This window comes from Corticium candelabrum, chromosome 18 (assembly GCF_963422355.1).
Source record: "Corticium candelabrum chromosome 18, ooCorCand1.1, whole genome shotgun sequence".
Lineage (NCBI taxonomy): Eukaryota > Metazoa > Porifera > Homoscleromorpha > Homosclerophorida > Plakinidae > Corticium > Corticium candelabrum.
In genome coordinates, this window is record NC_085102.1 from 5,213,420 (window position 1) to 5,234,031 (window position 20,612).

The following is a 20,612-nucleotide window of genomic DNA, read 5'->3' on the forward strand; positions in this document are numbered from 1 at the left end:
TTTGCTAGTCCAGACCACTGTTTCAGGAAACGCGTTACTAGGCTATCCACATGTCGTTCTACCCAGGAGATGGAAAGGTCAAGTAAACCCAGCAGCCACGACATGCTCGGGCAGACGTACAAACGGTAGATTTTAAGCTTCTGCTGTCCTCTGATCTTCAGGGAGTCGACTGTTTTACACAGATATTCAAGTCGCTCGACGACGGTTTTTTTAACGACGTTGTCAGATAGCCGTATGTCGAAAGGTAGGCCCAAAAATTTGAAGACAGATGAGCCTATGAAAGGCACCGTTTGATCACCGATGACAAGAGAGGGGTTGAACACATACGGAAGTTTCCGACTAGACAAGGCCAGGCTTCGACATTTGGCCACATTGACTTTCATATGAGCCCAACGAAAGAAGAAGTCACTTATCCGACACAAGTATTGACAAGATGAAACACTATTTGTAATAAGGCAGGTGTCATCAGCATACTGTGTAAGAATAAGGTTACAATTTGCATAGGAAAAAGTGTAGGCCAGAGATTTGAAAGACGGTTGAGTAACAGTGTCAACGTACAGATTCATTACCATATTGAAAATGGTAACAGAGAGAGGGTCGCCTTGAAACACACCTTTTTGAAACTGAATCAGATCAGTACATACATACATACATACATACATACATACATACATACATACATACATACATACATACATACATATTGACGAAGCTAAACCATCCAGAGAGGCGATCAGATCGAGTGGTACAGTACACGGGAGGAATCCGAGTTTAGATAGATCTTGTACTCTAGTCTCGCGTAGCCAGACCCCTTTCCGACACGTCATCCTTTCGCGCGAAAGACGCGGCGGAAAGAGGTCTGGCTACGCGAGACTACTTGTATTCATTTGTAATAAATTAATGACTAATACGGATGTCAGATAATGATTGTGTAGTAGCAATGAATGTCAGGATTCATTGGCTATGACGGGTTTAATAGTTAGTGTAATTGCACGTGCACGTAAGACGAAGGGCGTGTTTAATTAAAAATAGGAGATTCTTAATTAATAACGGCTGCAATGAATCGAAAACGTTTAGCTGCAATGTCTAGACTTAGTCTTTAGAGTCTTTAAGACCGTCAGGCAAACTAAGTGGTGGGCAATTTGGTTACCCAAGGAAAACCTGAAGTATCTGCAGTCTTTGATACGATTATATATTTAGATGCATGCAGTCGCTCCCTTTACAGTAAATTGATTAAGTGGTTTGAATTGTTAATCTGCATGCCACCAATTTGTGCTACTTACACATTATAATAAATTTCACACATTTTTTGTATTTATTACCATGGATAATATGATACTATTGCAATACAGTATGACATACCTACCGACCAGAGTATACTCAAACTTGCACCATCTAATACCATGCAAACTGGACAAGAGGGCATGAGCTATAAACTCCATTGTCTATTTGCATCATGTTTAGTTTCGAGGAAGAGGAGCAATCCTTACATATTTACGAAATCGATTCTCAAATAGTAAAAAGATGACAAGATTGACAGCAATGAGACAAGTGAGGATCATAAAATACACGTAAGGCTTAGACTTCATCTCCTTGTCGATGTCGCAATAAATAGTATTGTTTGAATGTCTCAATGGTGGAAAGGTCAATGTATGATCAACAGCATGAAGAAATTGTAGTAGAGCCACACCTATATATCTGCCCAAACCACTGATACAAAAGGTGAGCCCAAATGTTGTGGAACGAAACTGACGTGGAGAAGAACTTATCACAAACTCCATGATACCGACTACAGTCAACACTTCTGACATTCCCATTAGGACATACTGTGGTACTTGGCTGTAGATGGGAATGTTCCAGTAGCATTCAGTGAAATTATTTATATGATGGTGTTTTGGCCTTGGCATATCACCTCCACTGTCTTTATAAGATTCAATAAATGTTGTCACTCCACATGATAAAAATGCCAATAACATGCCCAAACGGATTCGCGGCATGACAACATTATAGAGAGTACGCTGTGCTATTCGCTCATACAGTGGCTTCACACAAAACAGCATAATGGGTACAGACATGATGACAGCTAGTGGATCAAATGCCGCAGTCAGATCAGCAGTAGGAATGGGAATATCTGGTAACTCTCCACGATCCATTTTTTGGCCTTGTGTTATAAATCCATTTTCTACTTGAGACTGAATTGTAAAATACAGCATCAGAGCACACAGGAGAGGCAGAATAGGCGCAAGCCTTTGGATATGTTCTTGTCTTTCTTTCTTAACTTTCTCTTCTTCACTGTCTGGTTCCTGTTCATAATACCGTAATGCACTTCTGGAGTAGTGTTGAGGCAAATCATCTTTACAGAAAGCTGTTCGAAATATTGCTTTTATGTTTGGTACATAAAATCCGGGTGCTCGATTTTTTATGAATTTGTTTCTTAACCCTAAAACAATTAAGATTATAAGAGCCACACACAGCGAACAGAAAGCAAGTAGATATCGCCAAAAGAATCCGGAAAATTTACTCTCATCTGTAGACTTGAAGTTTATTGATTGAAGATATCCTCCCAACAGAAATGCTATTGCAGCTCCAATGTTGACAAATAGATATGACCAACTCACAAATTGTGTGAGATATTTGCTTCTCTGGTTGTCACCTGTTAGTTGTTCCAACATGAATGGCACAAGTGTGGCTCTGATTCCTGAAGCACTGAAGAGAAGAACAAAGACCAAACCTGTGAAATAGAGAGCTTCTGGCAGAGCCTCTGGTTTTGTCACGTGCATTGCAATTGTATATGCAGATGCACAAATGAGACCAGCTCCAATACAATATGATACAAAGCAGGTAACAAGAGTATTGTACTGACCAAACTTTGCATCACTCAGAAAGCCGTAAACTGGTGTTATGGTGCTCATCGTTCCCACAGCAAAAGTAGTGATCACAAACAATGAAACACTACCTGACATTTTAACGTCCAAGTAGGCTCCAACGTATGGCGTGATGTTGAGTGTGATCTCATAGTAAGCAATTCTTTCCAGCATTTGAACTACGAGTAACCAGAAGACAGCAAAAAGAGGCTGAGAGATGAAAGAATTAGATCCACTTGTTTCTCTGAATGTTACGGAACTCTGATTGTTTCTGGAGTTTCTACTCGTCACAAACGTTGCATCTATCAAGGGAGTAGACGGTTTGTCATCATTTAATGCCATTCGGACCACGAAAAATTAATCAATCAACAATCTAGTTGGACTAGACACAAACGATTGCATCACGTGAGGCTACGTTGAGTATGTACATAGAGAACATAACGGCTCTGCTTTTGAGTAGCCTCGCAAGCCAGGCTCTTTCGCGCAGTCGCTCGTTTAACGCACGTGAATCACGCGAGGAGGAGGAGCTTTTGTCAAACGTCATAGTGACTTGAGACCCCGGATCCGTTTTCATAACTTTAGCAGCATGGAGCTATTATCTTGAGTAGCAGATATATACGTAGAGACTCACTATAGGACTTTATGAATTAAACCAGAAATCCATTCTTTTCTCAATTAAGTATTTAAGATCAAATAACTGGATTTTAAACTGATTGCCAGATTGTGTCCTTTCTTTGATCGTGAATTCGTTTCGACATTACGTATCTACTTGCAGCAGCAGCAGCAGCAGAAGACACCTTTTTACTAAATAGCGTGGGGTGCCCCACCTTTGCTGGAACAGAAGCTGATGTCTTGATGGGCCGTCTTCTGCTGACAGCTGTGGGTTGTACGTGTATCTTTTGCTTACGTTTGGTTAGCCCTTTAAGGCTACCAAACATGTGTAATGCAGAAATCAAGCGCTGCTGTTTGTTGGATGGATGGGTTAGTTTACCCTGAATCATGCTTCTGTTGTGTGGATCACTGAACTGATTAGTTCCAGTCACGCAAATGATGCTTCCTTTCTCTGGGCTGACATGAGGGAAGATCAGCCTAGTGCAATCTTGACGGGATAGCTCTCTTACAGATCTACGCAGGTCAAATGTACAACGTGAGGCGCAGCCTTGACAGCTCCTGCTACGTAAGGTTTCCTAGCGGAAGTGCCTTCGCTAATTACTACTAGCTAGCCTCTTCTCCAACGTGAATGAAACAGAAGCAGGGAAGTTTGTAAACATGCCTTCAGCTGAAAAGAGCGCGAAATTGAACAGACGGGGAATTGCACTGGGACAAGTGCGAGACACCTGCAAACTCACGTGCAGGATAGCCACGGCACGTGTGTACACATACTAAAAAGTCAGGCACGTGAATCTAGAAATTATCTGGGATATTTATCCGGAACCTGAAATAACCGGGCCAAAAAAATTCGCCACGATGTACAGACGTTAGTCTCGCGTGGCCAGACGTTCGCGCGCGGGGGAGGAGTGCGCGGGGAAAGGCGTTTTTGAAAAATTAAAAGTATTGGATGGATGCATGTATCCTGCCATTCCTAAATGTGTAAATGTGTAATATATGCTTGGCGTATACAGCGTGTAGAGTGTGTTGGTCTAATACTGGTAGATTAATGATTAGATGAAAGCGAAAGGGTTAATTAGCTTTGCTAGGCGTCTCCCTTTGCATAGCACTAGAGACACCATCCGAAATCAATTACTTGGTAATTATTGTTAGACGAGTCTTGACCTTTAATTAACCCTTAAGTGGCTTTTCGTGCCGTTTGATGGCAGGGTTTGGCTTTTTTGGTCGATGATGGTCACAGTCATGAACAACATGCTGCTAGCGGGCTGTCACTGAGAGTTCGAAATTTGGATTTGTTCTACTGAATGGTTGGTGTGTCTAATTAATTAAAATGGGGTGCAGAAGACAGCCATCTTTTTCATGCTCAATTTTAGTGAAATAATTACAGATACTAAAAGTTGTGTTGTGCAAAACACTCATTGGCACTGTATACACACTGGAATCTGTCTGTAGCTGCTGTAAACAGCTTACATCATTGTTTGCCACAATTGAATCGTAATTCTCTATCATTGCATACGACTAGTGTTTCACTATTTCTACAGCTCTGTGTCTATCCTACATTTTGTCTGTAGACGTTCATTTGCGCTGACTATGATACTTCTTTCTGTTCTAACTAAATGAAGCTATCATGCAGCAGTCGTCTAGATTGAGAAGACGCCTAGGCTCTGTCGAGACGCGGTACAAGAGACGGAGTTGGAGGAGCCAAAGTTGTAGAGTTTAGAGGTAGACTTGGTAGACAGAGACGTAATGTAGCCCACGGAACAATCTCGAGATCATTGACTGGCTTGCCGTCTCGTTTCCTCCTTTGGCATGTACACCGGTCTTTAATGTTACTCGTATGGGTTTTGCAGCCCCATCCAACTGAACATTTAGCACAATGTCTTCTTTATTGCACACACCAAAAGCCATGTCTAGTCCACCGCGCGTTTTGGGAAACCAGCAGGGTGGATGAGGTACATGCTTACAAGCCACTTCTGTGCATGCTCTATCTCGATCTTCTTCGAAGTTGCCTTTAGTCAGGAAACGTTACCGTTGCAAGTTTGTATATTTAATAGATACTATACAGTCGTAATGTTCTAGAGTCCAAACACACACACACACACACACACACACACACACACACACACACACACACACACACACACACACACGTGACACACACATACACACACACACGCACACGTGACACACATACACACACACACACACACACACACACACACACGTGACACACACACACACACACACACACACACACACACACACACACACACACGTGACACACACACACATGTGACACACGCACACACACACACATGTGACACACGCACACACACACACACACACACACACACACACACACACACACACGCACACGCACATGTGACACACACACGTGACACTCACACGTGACACACACGTGACACACAAGCACACACACACACACGTGACACACACAGACACACACACACACACGTGACACACACACACACACACACACACACACACACGTGACACACACACACACACACACACACGTGACACACACACACACACACACGTGACACACACACACACACACACGTGACACACACACACACACACACACACACAGTGACACACACACACACACACACACACACACACACACACACAGTGACACACACACACACACACACACACACACACACACACACACACACACACACACACAGTGACACACACACACACACACACACACACACACACACACACACACACAGTGACACACACACACACACACACACACACACACACACACACACACACACACACACACACACACGTGACACACACACACATGTGACACACGCACACACACACACATGTGACACACGCACACACACACACACACACACACACACACACACACACACACACACGACACACGCACACACACATGTGACACACACACGTGACACTCACACGTGACACACACGTGACACACAAGCACACACACACACACGTGACACACACAGACACACACACACACACGTGACACACACACACACACACGTGACACACACACACACACACACACACACACACACACGTGACACACACACACACACACACACACACACACACACACACACGTGACACACACACACACACACACACACGTGACACACACACACACACACACACACACACACACAGTGACACACACACACACACACACACACACACACACACACACACACACACACACACACAGTGACACACACACACACACACACACACACACACACACACACACACACACACACACACACAGTGACACACACACACACACACACACACACACACACACACACACACACACACACACACACACACACAGTGACACACACACACACACACACACACACACACACACACACACACACACACACACACACAGTGACACACACACACACACACACACACACACACACACACACACACACACACACACACACACACACACACACACACACACACACATGTATATCCCGAGATACTGCAGACTTTGGTGTGTACCGTATTTACAAAACTATCATGTTGGAAACATATCAACATGTGTGATATACAAATATATCTTTGTACTCTGTAGATTTACATGGTCATCAAGAGCATCAAAGCAATACTTAGAACTCTAGCTTCACATAGCTAGAGGCCATATGCATGTTTAGGAAGAACTATTTTTTAAACAATTTTAACAATTTTAGCAATTTTAACAATTTTAGTAATTTTAAATTTTTGAAAATTTTAAAATTTTGCTCATTTTAACAATTTTAAAATTTTTAATAATTTAAATTTTTTACAATTTAACAATTCAAAATTTTTAATAATTTTATAATTTTAACAATTCAAAATTTTTAATAATTTTATAATTTTAATAATTTAAATTTTTTAACAATTTAACAATTTAACAATTTTAACGAAGCCAACCCATACAGAGGTGATCAGAGCGTTACACGGAACGAATCCAGAGTATAGATCTTGACCCATGATATTTGATTAATTAATGACTGAAGATGTCAGATATTGATTGTCTAGTAGCAATGAATGTCAGGATTCGTTAGCTATGACCGCACACTGAAGAGATAATTATGGATGAACGATGTGTTTGGAGCAGGACAGAAGAGATATCCTAATTACCTAATTAGTAGCTGCAAAGCGGTAGATGGTCATAAATCCGAGACGTTTAGCTGCATTGTTTATAGACTTAGTGTCTTCACAAGATCATAACGGAAAAAGGAAAGAGAAAATATGAAAGAGAAAAATAGGGAAAAGAGAAAAAATTAAGACAGAAATTCAAAATTTAAAAATAAAATTTGAAAATCGAAATTTAAATTTAGAATGGCAGAATAACCCACGGACTAACCCAATTTGCTGTTTGCATGTCTATATCAATGAATGATTGTGTAGTTATAGTTAACCGGACTGATTTCGTTAGACAACACAATCATCATGAACTCTAGAAATGCAATGTTATTATGACTCACTGTGATGCATAGGAGTGGTAAGCAAAAGCAGCCATGGTTACCTCACTTTCGAAAACTCGCAATTTCCAAGCAATCTAAGTTCTCGGTTGATAAAATCTAGGCGTGCATGCATGGTACCCTGGTCTCTGAACTTCTCGAGGAGCGGGAAAATGCAATACTGCTGGACACACTAGAGACAGCAGACAAGACCAGGCCAAATGCATGATCATGCATCAGAAATAACTCTGCCAGTTGTATTATTGATTTAGATACACAAAAAGATACATACATCCGGTCTAGGCCGGTGGCCAAATTTTGTTTTGCGCATTTTAGAGAAACACACACAATATCTAAATTTTGTATCACAAAAATAACGTCACGCGGAGGTCACGCGAAGGTCACGCGGTTGTCATTGATACGGGATTTAGAACGTTTACACTTAGGTGTATCTTGACAGTTGACAATACGCGAACGCTACTTCACACCGAAACACGGTACTGTGAGCTTCTGATATCAGTAATGGTGCTACGGTTGATGCACAATATTTTCATAATAATTGACGAATTATGTTCTACATTTATTGTAAATTCTAATATTAATTAAATAACTTAAGTAGACTGAGAAATTTGACACAGTAATTTATTGTAAATAGTACTGTATGATACAATACATTGCAATGCAATATGACACACTAGACCATGACGTACACTGAATCTACTATACTCACTAGCTACTAATACAAAACTGTTAAAACAGACATGAATTAGTGACTCTTTTGTCTAGTTTAGGTGTTCATAAGGAGCAATCCTTACATATTTACGGAATCGAGTTTCAAATATCATAAAGATGATGAGATTGGCAGCAATGAGAATGGTGAGGATCAGAAAATACATGTAAGGGTTTCGGTTTGTCTCCTCGACAATGTCACATTCAATCGTTTTGTTTCGATCTAGTTGTGGTGGAAAAGCCAAAGTAGGATCAACAGCTTCAAGAAATCGTAGTAGAGCCACACCTATATATTCACCCAAACCAAAGAGACAGTAGACGAGTCCAAATGTAGTGGAACGAAACTGACGTGGAGATGAAGTTAACACAAACTCCATGATACCGACTACAGTCAACACTTCTGACATTCCCATTAGGACATACTGTGGTACTTGGCTGTAGATGGGAATGTTCCAGTAGCATTCACTAATCCTGATTTTATTCATATAATATGTTCTCGGACTTGGCATACCACCTCGACTGTCAATATAAGATTCAACAACTGTTGCTAGTACACAAGATAAGAATGCCAATAACATGCCCAAACGGAGTCGAGGTATGACAACATTATAGAGAGTACGTTGTGCTATTCGTTCATACAGTGGCTTCACACAAAACAACATAATGGGTACAAACACGATGGCGGCTAGTGGATCAAATGCTGCAGTCAAGTCAGCAGGAGGAATGGAAATATTTTGTAACTTTCCATAATCCATTTGTTGACTTTGTGTCACAAAGGCACCTTCTACTTGTGCTCGGATTGTAAAATACAACAAGAGAGCACACATGAAAGGCAGAATAGGTGCAAGTCTTTGGATATGTTCTTGTCTTTCTTTTTCTACTCTCTTTGTTTCATTAGTTGATTCTCGTTCATATAATCTCAAAGTTCCTTTCCAATAGTGGGGAGGCAAATTTTCTTTACAGAACGCTGTTCGGAAAATGGCCTTTATGTTTGGTATGTAAAAACCAGGTGCTCGTTGTCTTCTGAATGTCTTTCGTAAAACTATTAAGATTATAAGAGACACACACAGCAAGCACACGGCAAGTAGATATCGCCAAAAGAATCCGGGGAATTTGCTCTCATCTGTAGACTTAAAGTTTGTAAACGTTGCAGATAACGATTGGAGATGACCTCCCAAGATAAAAGCTATTGCAGCTCCAAGGTTAATGAAAAAATATGACCAACTCACAAATTGTGTGAGATATTTGCTTTTTTGGTTGTCATCTGTTAGTTGTTCCAACATGAATGGGATGAGTGTGGCTCTGATTCCTGAAGCACTGAAGAGAAGAACAAAGACCAAACCTGTGAAATACAGAGCTTCTGGCAGAGTCTCTGGTTTGTCTGTCAAGTGCATTGTATATGCAGATGCACAAATGAGACCAGCTCCAATACAATATGATACAAAGCAGGTAACAAGAGTATTGTACTGACCAAACTTTGCATCACTCAGAAAGCCGTAAACTGGTGTTATGGTGCTCATCGTTCCCACAGCAAAAGTAGTGATCACAAACAATGAAACGCTACCTGACATTCTAGCGTCCAAATAGGCTCCCACGTACGTCGTGATGTTGAATGTGATCCCATAGAAAGCAATTCTTTCTAGCATTTGAACCACGAGTAACCAGAAGACTGTCCAGACAGGCTGAGAGATGGGAAAAGACACATTGTCTAGTCTGGATCTCGTCGGGTTGTTTGTATTGTAGTTTGTCTGTTGACCCGACTCCAACAGAGGAGTCGACGGTTTGTCAGCTTTCGATGCCATTCAAATAACTCAATCAGCAAGCTGGCTGAACACAAGAAGATTTCATCACGTGATTTTGAATAGGGACTATTGCGTGAGTAGCAATGAATAATGCAAGACTTGGCACGCTGAATTGAACAAACCAGAAACAATTTCCTTGAAATTGCAGCAAGCAACAACTTCAAGTCTTTGTAGTCTACATGCATGAAAGTCTGTTTTAGAATTTTATATAATTAGTTTGTTTAAAGAAAGTTCCAACATGTGCACGTGATCAGGGTTGCGGGTGGTCGTCAATTTTGGAGCCAAGTTTGGGTGTTGCTGCATGGCCAGTGTACTGTACCAGGAGCCAAAGTCCTTGGATACATAGAGGCTTGCTGCGCGCTAGGGAGCTGTGGTCGCTGGCATACTGCATACACGTGCTGCTCTAGGGCACCTTCAAACGTCATCTTTCGTTAGCCTTGTAGGATCCAGAGTCCAGACTCTGACATGGCATTGACAGAGACTGGACTCCAGCACAGGGACACATTAATTTTTTAGTTTTACTGTTAACTTGGAGCCTTCTGGAGCCAAAGAATCCGTGCCTGAAACCAAGTTTGGCTCCGTTGCCCTAGTAACAACCCCTGGTGATGGGAGACATAAAACAATGGTTTACCACTAGGATTGTCTACAGTACTGTACTAGCTATATATATGAGGGCCAGGTGATTGTGTTTCCAGGGGAGACTACGGCCCAAGATTTCTTGCAGCTTCATTTACCAGATAACAACCACAAAATTGATTCCACCAGTCAGCATCAGCTACAACTTCTGTTGGATTCTGCGTTATGGTCATCACTCAAAGACTCAGCGAGCCTAAGGGATCGAGCTCGACCGAATACCATTTCTGGTCAACAGACTGGGGCATGGCTACGGGCAGTATCGAACCCGAATCTTGGCCTGTCTATGCCCAAAAGAGAGTTTAGTGTTGCATTACGGATATGGTTGGGTATCCCAATTTTCTCATTCCCAAACTCCAAACGCTGCCCTCGTGGTAACACAGTCGATAAGTTTGGGGACCATCTACTGGGATGTAATCAAGGACAAAGCTTTACAACAAAACGTCATGATGCTCTATGCGAAGTGGTGTATAACGCACTACTTACAGATGATTCTCATTGTCGTAGGGGGCAAGATGTAGCAGTAGCAACCAAACAAGACCAGGAGATGTTTACTATCCCGATTTCAAGCGCGGTTTGCCTGCCTACTTTGACTTATCGGTACGAAGCTCTTTACGACAGTCTTTTCTCATTCAAGCGGCAAGTCATCCAGGTGCTGCATCCGAAGCTGGAGGGATGGAGAAGGACGAACGACATCACCTAAACGTGTCCAGTACAGGCAGCATTTTTCGTCCGCTCGTGGGTGAGACTTTGGGTCTTTGGACAGCTTCTAGCCTTCAAGTGCTCAAGATCATAGCACGTAGAGCTTCATTTAAACATAATGTTTCAATTAGCCAGTCTGTTTGTCATTTCCATCAGCAACTCTCTACTAGACTGTGGTGTAGCAATGCTAAAATGATATTAGCTAGATGTAGTTTAGATGATACGGCTAGTCCCTTGTGGAACCTATAAAAATATATTATTTATATTTATATAAGAAAAATAAAAAATAAAAATAAAAAAGCTATATATATATGATATATCTTCAACTTGACAATGTCTATACCCACGTGCATGCACTACTACAACATCAAAAAAACATTCTAGACTACGTAGCTAATACTCTAGTCACAAGACATCACGTGCACGACCATGCAAGTAGTTCTTACACGTACTGTACGCATCTGAATCTCTTATATAATAAATACTTTGTGAATTTATGTGGTAAATCTACTGTAGTGCGTGTAATACACTGAGTGATTGATTTCAGTAGTTAGTCATCCGCGCGTCATTGCAACACTTGGATAAATATCTGGGCCTCAGGTAACGAATAGAGAAAAAGCACATTACAGTGCTAAACCCTCCGATGTATGTAATCACATTTGATAATATTGTGCATACTGAGGTTTTAGCCCAACCCACTCTTCTCAGCTAAGGTTTCCAATGCATTCATTCGTTAGCTAACCATTATGCAGAAGCGCTGTGAAACAAGCAAAATGTTACAAGTCTGGTACTAGAGCTACACGTACAACATAACGCACGTGAATCACGCGAGGAGGAGGAGCTTTTGTCAGAATTGCTCCAGAGCCTCGTCTCTTTCGGGAACGTCATAGTGACGTGAGACCCCGGATCCGGTTTCATAACTTGAGTAGCATGGATATTATCTTGAGCAGGAGATATCTAAGTAAAGACTCACTACAGGAATCTAGTACGAACTAACCAGAAATCCATTCTTTTCTCATTTAAGTATTTAAGATCAAATAACAGGATTTTAAGTCGTACTGAGTTCATGAAAGTTATATTTGGAGATAGTTACAGACATGGGCATAATTAGGGAGCCATGCACCTCCATACCAGCTGAGGCATAGAAATCAAAAGAACACTGAAGATTTGTGAATACACCTGCTGACACGCTGATTCTACATCAAATCATGCTATTTGGGTATTTATATTGTTCTGATTGGACGTTTTGACAACCCGTAGCAACAAAAAGATAAAGAGAATGACCAGACTAAACACCGCCGCCATCCAATCCGCGTCCATATTGTGATGTCACAAGAGCAGACTCACAATATGCAAGTAAACTGAAACGTATAGTCTCTATTTAATCTTTGAGTATGTCTTCTGACATAAACAAAGTCATATGATTGTTTAGAAGCTTTTTGAAAACGATTTTGATTATTAACCTTCAAATTCACTGGTTGAACTGACAGCATGCAAGAAGCAGTCGTGTATCTCAACAGGTCAAACATCGCCTCCAATCTCAGATATGAGGATGACACAATCAGAGCATTACATTACCATTATAACTTGTTTTGAATTTACTAAAAAGTGCAGCTGTCACTGTAGATGCATGTACTTGCAGTGTCTGAGAAAGTCTAATAATTTTTTAATCTAAGTCACATGCTCAGGGTGGCTCCATAATTATGCCCATGTCTTTGTCTAGAAATAGCATATCAGTACGGGCAGGCAAAAAGTAGGACAATGTTATTAACAGTTTATTCTGTGGAGACAGCTGCATGTGTTCAAGCAGTAGTGAGTACACATAGTCCAGGATGGTGAATTTGAAACTGCTGCAAAATTGAGACTATATATTGTTATATTGTAAATTTACTCATTTAATATGTATAGCAATTTCACACATCCATTTACATAGATAGGATGATAAATACATTGCAATATAGTAACATGATACCCACTAACCAGCTAGAGTATAAACTATACAATCAGACATATGAGTTACAAACCCTGTTTTGCATTGGTTTAATTAATTTCTTGGAAGAGGAGCAATCCTTACATATTTGCGAAATCGAGTTTCAAATAGTAACAAGCCGACAAGATTGGCAGCAATGAGACAAGTGAGGATCATAAAATACACGTAAGACTTAGACTTCATCTCCTTGTCGATGTCGCAATAAATAGTCTTGTTTGAATGTATCGATGGTGGAAACGTCGATGTATGATCGACAGCTTGAAGAAACGATAGCAGTGCCACTCCGATATATCTGCCCAAGCCAGTGACACAGTTGTAAAATCCAATAGTGATGGAACGAAACTGACGTGGAGATGATGTCAGCACAAACTCTATGACACCAACTTCAGTCAACACTTCTGACATTCCCATTAGTACATATTGTGGCACTTGGAGGTAGATGTGAATCTTCCAGAAACATTCTGTAATCGCAAATGTATTTGTGTGATAATATCTATGACGTGGTGTGTCACTTTGATTGTTGCGATAAGATTCAATAAATGTTGCCAGTCCACATGATAAGAATGCTAATATCATACCCCAGCGGATTCGAGGCATGACAACATTATAGAGAGTCGTCTTTGCTATTCGTTCATACAATGGCTTCACACAAAACAGCATAACTGGTACAGACAAGATGACAGCTAGTGGGTCGAATGATGCAGTCAAGTCAGCAGTAGGAATAGAAATATTTGCTAACTCTCCATAATCCATTCGTTGGCCTTGCATGATGAACGCACCTTCGGCTTGTGCCTGGATTGTAAAGTACAACAAAAGAGCACACATGAGAGGCAGAATAGGTGCGAGTACTCTGATATGTTCTTGTCTTTCTTTTTTATTTTTTTCTGCTTCATCGGCTGGTTCTTGTTCAAAATATCTCAAAGTTTCAATGTTGAAGTGCTGACGCCGATTACCTTTACAAAATGCGGTTTGAAAAATAGCTTTTATGTTTGGCACATAAAAACCTGGTGCTCGATCTTTTCTAAATTTATTCCTGAACACAATCAAGATTACAAGAGCCACGCACAATGAACAGAAGCCAAGAAGATATTGCCAGAAAAATCCAAGAGATTGGCTATGGAGTGATTGGAAATAGCCTCCCAACAGAACACCTATTACACCTCCCACGTTAATAGCAAAATATGACCAACTAACAAATTGTGTGAGATATTTGCTTTTCTGGTAGTCGCCTGTTAACTGTTCCAACATAAATGGTACAATTGTGGCCCTGATTCCTGAAGCACTGAACAGAAGAACAAGAGCTAAACCAGTGAAATAGAGAATTTCCGGTAAGTTTTCCTTTGCATACATAGTTTGCAATTTGTATGTATAGGCAGATGCACATATGAGACCAGCTCCAATACAATATGATACAAAGCAGCTAACCAGAACATTATACTGACCAAACTTCGCATCACTCAGGTAGCCATAAACTGGAGCTATGGTGCTCATCGTTCCCACAGCAAAAGTAGTGATCACGAACAATGAAACGCTACCTGACATAGTAAAATCCAAGTAGGCTCCCACGTACGTTGTGATGTTGAAAGTGATTCCAAAGTAAGCAACTCTTTCTAGCATTTGAACTACGAGTAACCAGAAGACAGCCCAGACAGGTGGAGAGATGGAAAAAGACACGGTGTCCAGTCTGGATCTCATCGGGATGTTTGTATTGTAGCTTTTCTGCTGACCTGACTTCAACAGTGGAGTATACGGTTTGTCAGCTTTCGATGCCATTCATGCAGCAGATTTATCACGTGATTAGGGTAGCGGCACCTACACGTCCGTTTCCGCCTGCGCAACTTAATTTGCACGTGCTCAATCACGTGGTATTGTACGATCGGCAACATACCATCACTTCCTGTGAAACGTTTTCCATTCTTTCTTCTATGCCTGAGTGACAATACGCGAACAACGTGCAAGAAAGTAAGCGCAGACGTTCATACCATAACTCTCTAAATTGTAAGTCTCATAGCACGTTTCTTAATAAGTCACACTTCTACGATAACTACAGAGGTCGTTTTCACTGTTATCTCACATCTCCGGGTTTTTGCAGATATAACAATGATCGCAAACAAGACCCACGTGAGACATCACGGCCACCGTCGGTCGGCTTTTATGTACGCCTCCTAGAAATAACGATACAGATTCGAGTTGTTTGACACGTGACTTGGCTCTTCGCTGCCTGAAAGTGTCATCGGCTGCGACTGAACTCGTCTACACGAGTGCTTCCGCCTTCTTTCTCGATGCAAAGGGTGCAGCTACTTTATTCAGAAGCAGGCAACGGCCAACCGATGAGAAAACAAGGAGAATGGAGATCACGAGACGACGTCGTTGACAGGCGCTTCGGTATGCACGAAGACCTCTCTCTGCTGGGAACAACAGTATGAAGCACGTCATCTAGGGAATTAAACGCATACAGCCGACGATTGCAAACACGGACACATGCTGCCACTCACCTCTGCAACCTCTATGAAGGAACCGACCCCGAGGACAGGCTAGTGTACCCACGTACACAAGACTAATGGTCTCTCGGAGACTTCTTTGCAAGGATCGACTGCAGCTGCAGGTTTGTACGACCGATGACCTAATCACCGTCAGAGACAGGGAATGCGGACAAATTAGAAGATACGGTCACACAGGAAGCATGGTTATGTACTGTATCTATAGATATAGTGGCTAGTTATAGCTGTAGTATATAAATTGGTGACTATGTAATGAACTCTAGCACCAGTTTACGCCTACACTTCTCAAGCAGCGTACACGAACTGTCCCCCTAACGTAACAGTCAGAAGCCAGACGCGGGTACGTTTAGAAGTGTAAATGGCTGTAAACGTAGAAAATTGCATTCTTTGTGGCAGTCATATGCAGAAAATATGACGAGGTGGCCTAGGTCACGTGCCTAGAGAAGATATGCCTTACAATGCCTAGCAACTTGGGATGTAAGTAAAATGAACTTTCCCACAAAAACTTGCTAATGGTGTACCAACACTGATTCTCCATACCTTGAATTTGAACTGTACACCTGTAGCAGTTCTTTACCTCATCACTCTCTCACGCCCTTTCCCTACTCCATACACTACATAAGACGTACATAGAAACAGTAAATCAATTTACAAGTGTTGTCAGTCTAGTCTATGGATATGGAGCATCACATCCTTTCCCTACGAGAGCTTCGCAGGTCATGTGGCTCCAGGTTCAATCGTGAGGACCGTCGGTACAAATGTCTAAACCACAAAGACAGGATTCTCCAGTTGTATAAGATAGATGTTGGAACAGATGATGTTTCTGTGCATCCTACCAATTTCTGTGTCTGCTGCCATCTAGCAATGCATCGATTTACAAAGAGGCAAGGAGCCTCTGTTCTTGTACCTCTCTGCAGAGAGTGGATGCCACACTCAGAAAACTGCAACACCTGCTCCAGTTGTCAGCAACAGAAGAAAGGAGAAAGACTACCCAAAACAGTGAAAAAGAATCGGCTTGTTCCCACAGGTCAGCCAGCAATCAAATTGACCGATCTAATCCGACAAATAGAAACAGTAGCACCAGAAGCCCTTAATCAAGCAATCCAACTATCTAATTTCATTCAATCTGAGTCATTAGTACCTGTTGACTTGTTCGAGTGCCCTGTGTGTGAAAAAGTTGTCAATAGCCCAGTTGAATTCCAATGCAACCATTTAGTGTGCAAGAAGTGTGCCATTCAACACTTGCATCAGTCTCCCTTGTATGACTGTCCCCAGTGCCAGCTGTCTATAAACAAGGAGCACCTCAAGAGTCCATCAGCAATAACACTTGCATCATTAGCATCACTACAGATTACTTGCAGTAACCCACACTGCAACAACACCATGCGTCTGGACAGATTACAACAACATTATACTTATTGTAGCAAGGAAGGGGGATCAGACAAAGAGGAGATGCCTACCCCACTCGGACAAACCCTAGGTACAGTCCTTGCGTCACCCTTAACGCAAACACCAAACACAATCGAGAAAAGAACAGCCAGCAACATTGTGAGAAGAATGGTCAATTCTTCATGTGAAGATGCTTCAGACTACTTCGTTTCATTGAAGACAAGAGGAAGGCTAACTTAACTCTAGAGATCGATGCAATGTTATTATGACTCATTGTGGTGTAGGAAGCAAAAGCAACCATGCTTACCCCAATTTCGAAAACTCGCAATTTCCAAAGCGCTCTAATTAGCTAACAATGTATGTAGAGTTGAGGCAGTTGTCGGTAGATAGAATATCTAAAGGCGTGCATGCATAGGATCCCCTGGTCTCTAGCTGAACTCCTTCGAGAACCGGGAAAATGCAGTACGGCTGGACTCGTGCCACTAAAGACAACAGACAAAGACTTTTTATCCAGGCCAAATGTTCATGAGAAATGGACTAATTCTAGTGTACTGATGACTCTGCCAGTTGTATTAATTATTGACACAAAAAGATACGTCTACTCTAGATAATAGTATGTACAGTAGACGTATAGTAATGTAGTAGTATAGTAGGCCGGTGGCCAAATTTTGCTTTGCGCATTTTAGGTAAACGCACACAACTAAATTCTAGATCACAAAAATGACGTCATGTGGAGGTCACGCGAAGGTCACGCGGTTGTTATCCATACGGGATTTAGAACGCTTACACTTGGGTGTATCTTGAGTTGACGATATGCGAACACTACTTCACACCGAAACACGGTACTGTGCGCTTCTGACATCAGTAATGTTGCTACGGCTTATGCACAATATTTTCATAATAATCGATGAATTATGTTCTACATTTATTGTAAATTCTAATATTAATTAATTATTTTAAGTAGACTGAGAAACTTGCCACAGTAAGTTTATTGTAAATAGTACTGTATGGTTGATACACATTGCAATACGATATGACACACTAAACCTTAGATAGCGTACACTGAATCTACTATACTCACTAGCTACTAATACAAAACTGTTCTAATTTAGTGACTCTTTTGTCTAGTTTAGGTGTTCATAAGGAGCAATTCTTACATATTTACGAAATCGAGGTGCAAATAAAAAGATGATGAGATTGGCAGCAGTGAGAATGGTGAGGATCAGAAAATACACGTAAGGGTTTTGGTTTGTCTCCTTGACAATGTCACATTCAACCGTTTTGTTTGGATCTAGTTGTGGTGGAAAAGCCAAAGTAGGATCAACAGCTTCAAGAAATTGTAGTAGAGCCACACCTAGATATTCACCCAAACCAATGATACAATAGACGAGTCCAAATGTAGTGGAACGAAACTGACGTGGAGATGAAGATAACACAAACTCCATGATACCGACTACAGTCAACACTTCTGACATTCCCATTAGGACATACTGTGGTATTTGGCTGTAGATGGGAATGTTCCAGTAGCATTCAGTAATCTTGATTTTATTCATATAATATGTTCTCGGACTTGGCGTGCCACCTCGACTGTCAATATAAGATTCAACAACTGTTGCTAGTACACAAGATAAGAATGCCAATAACATGCCCAAACGGAGTCGAGGTATGACAACATTATAGAGAGTACGTTGTGCTATTCGTTCATACAGTGGCTTCACACAAAACAGCATAATGAGTACAGACACGATGGCGGCTAGTGAATCAAATGCTGCAGTCAAGTCAGCAGGAGGAATGGAAATATTTTGTAACTTTCCATAATCCATTTGTTGACTTTGTGTCACAAATGCACCTTCTGTTTGTGCTTGGATTGTACAGTACAACAAGAGAGCACACATGAAAGGCAGAATAGGTGCAAGTCTTTGGATATGTTCTTGTCTTTCTTTTTCTACTCTCTTTGTTTCATTAGTTGATTCTTGTTCATATAATCTCAAAGTTCCTTTCCGATAGTGGGGAGGCCAATTTTCTTTACAGAACGCTGTTCGGAAAATGGCCTTTATGTTTGGTATGTAAAAACCAGGTGCTCGATGTCTTCTGAATGTCTTTCGTAAAACAATTAAGATTATAAGAGCCACACACAGCAAGCACACGGCAAGTAGATATCGCCAAAAGAATCCAGCAAATTTAGTCGTATCTGTAGACCTAGAGTTCGTAAACGTTGCAGATAACGATTGGAGATGACCTCCCAAGATAAAAGCTATTGCAGCTCCAAGGTTAATGAAAAAATATGACCAACTCACAAATTGTGTGAGATATTTGCTTTTTTGGTTGTCATCTGTTAGTTGTTCCAACATGAATGGGATGAGTGTGGCTCTGATTCCTGAAGCACTGAAGAGAAGAACAAAGATCAAACCTGTGAAATACAGAGCTTCTGGCAGAGCCTCTGCTTTTGCCACGTGCATTGTATATGCAGATGCACAAATGAGACCAGCCCCAATACAATATGATACAAAGCAGGTAACAAGAGTATTGTACTGACCAAACTTTGCATCACTCAGAAAGCCGTAAACTGGCGCTATGGTACTCATCGTTCCCACAGCAAAAGTAGTGATCACAAACAATGAGCCTTGGGCCAGTCCAACGTTCAAATAGACTTTCACGTACGTCGTGATGTTGAATGTGATCTCATAGTAAGCAATTCTTTCTAGCATTTGAACCACGAGTAACCAGAAGACTGTCCAGACAGGCTGAGAGATGGGAAAAGACACAGTGTTTAGTCTGGATCTCTTCGGGCTGTTTGTATTGTAGCTTGTCTGTTGACCCGACTCCAACAGAGGAGTAGACGGTTTGTCAGCTTTCGATGCCATTCAAATAACTCAATCAACAAGCTA

The 20,612-nt window shown here is 41.4% G+C and overlaps 5 protein-coding genes across 5 annotated transcripts; 1 reads left to right on the forward strand and 4 right to left on the reverse strand.

Annotated features, from left to right (window-relative positions):
* Positions 1–1,441: 1,441 nt before the first annotated feature.
* LOC134193744 (solute carrier family 15 member 3-like) lies at positions 1,442–3,206 on the reverse strand. The gene is made up of 2 exons (XM_062662579.1): positions 2,522–3,206; positions 1,442–2,440 (listed from the first exon to the last, which is right to left on the reverse strand). Exons 1-2 carry the CDS (start codon positions 3,204–3,206, stop codon positions 1,461–1,463), a joined length of 1,665 nt encoding a protein of 554 aa, XP_062518563.1. The 3' UTR covers positions 1,442–1,460.
* A 5,408-nt stretch (positions 3,207–8,614) lies between these two features.
* LOC134194051 (solute carrier family 15 member 4-like) lies at positions 8,615–10,540 on the reverse strand. Its single transcript, XM_062662952.1, has one exon. It carries the CDS (start codon positions 10,507–10,509, stop codon positions 8,761–8,763), a length of 1,749 nt encoding a protein of 582 aa, XP_062518936.1. The 5' UTR covers positions 10,510–10,540; the 3' UTR covers positions 8,615–8,760.
* A 3,174-nt stretch (positions 10,541–13,714) lies between these two features.
* On the reverse strand, positions 13,715–15,607 carry LOC134193745 (solute carrier family 15 member 3-like). The gene has a single exon (XM_062662580.1). It carries the CDS (start codon positions 15,605–15,607, stop codon positions 13,889–13,891), a length of 1,719 nt encoding a protein of 572 aa, XP_062518564.1. The 3' UTR covers positions 13,715–13,888.
* Positions 15,608–17,013: 1,406 nt separating this feature from the next.
* On the forward strand, positions 17,014–17,964 carry LOC134193746 (V(D)J recombination-activating protein 1-like). The gene has a single exon (XM_062662581.1). It carries the CDS (start codon positions 17,014–17,016, stop codon positions 17,962–17,964), a length of 951 nt encoding a protein of 316 aa, XP_062518565.1.
* A 753-nt stretch (positions 17,965–18,717) lies between these two features.
* Positions 18,718–20,588, reverse strand: LOC134193747 (solute carrier family 15 member 3-like). The gene has a single exon (XM_062662582.1). The coding sequence runs from the start codon at positions 20,586–20,588 to the stop codon at positions 18,849–18,851; it is 1,740 nt and encodes a 579-aa protein (XP_062518566.1). The 3' UTR covers positions 18,718–18,848.
* Positions 20,589–20,612: the final 24 nt, after the last annotated feature.

What these genes read in the sequence shown, in the direction of transcription:
- LOC134193744 (XM_062662579.1), bottom strand. Translation starts at nt 3,206, where the DNA reads ATGGCATTAAATGATGACAAACCGTCTACTCCCTTGATAGATGCAACG. An exon ending in CTTCAAGTCTACAGATGAGA is followed by an intron (nt 2,441 to 2,521) that starts GTAAATTTTCCG and finishes TAATTGTTTTAG; the next exon opens with GGTTAAGAAACAAATTCATA.
- LOC134194051 (XM_062662952.1), bottom strand. Translation starts at nt 10,509, where the DNA reads ATGGCATCGAAAGCTGACAAACCGTCGACTCCTCTGTTGGAGTCGGGT.
- LOC134193745 (XM_062662580.1), bottom strand. Translation starts at nt 15,607, where the DNA reads ATGGCATCGAAAGCTGACAAACCGTATACTCCACTGTTGAAGTCAGGT.
- LOC134193746 (XM_062662581.1), top strand. Translation starts at nt 17,014, where the DNA reads ATGGAGCATCACATCCTTTCCCTACGAGAGCTTCGCAGGTCATGTGGC.
- LOC134193747 (XM_062662582.1), bottom strand. Translation starts at nt 20,588, where the DNA reads ATGGCATCGAAAGCTGACAAACCGTCTACTCCTCTGTTGGAGTCGGGT.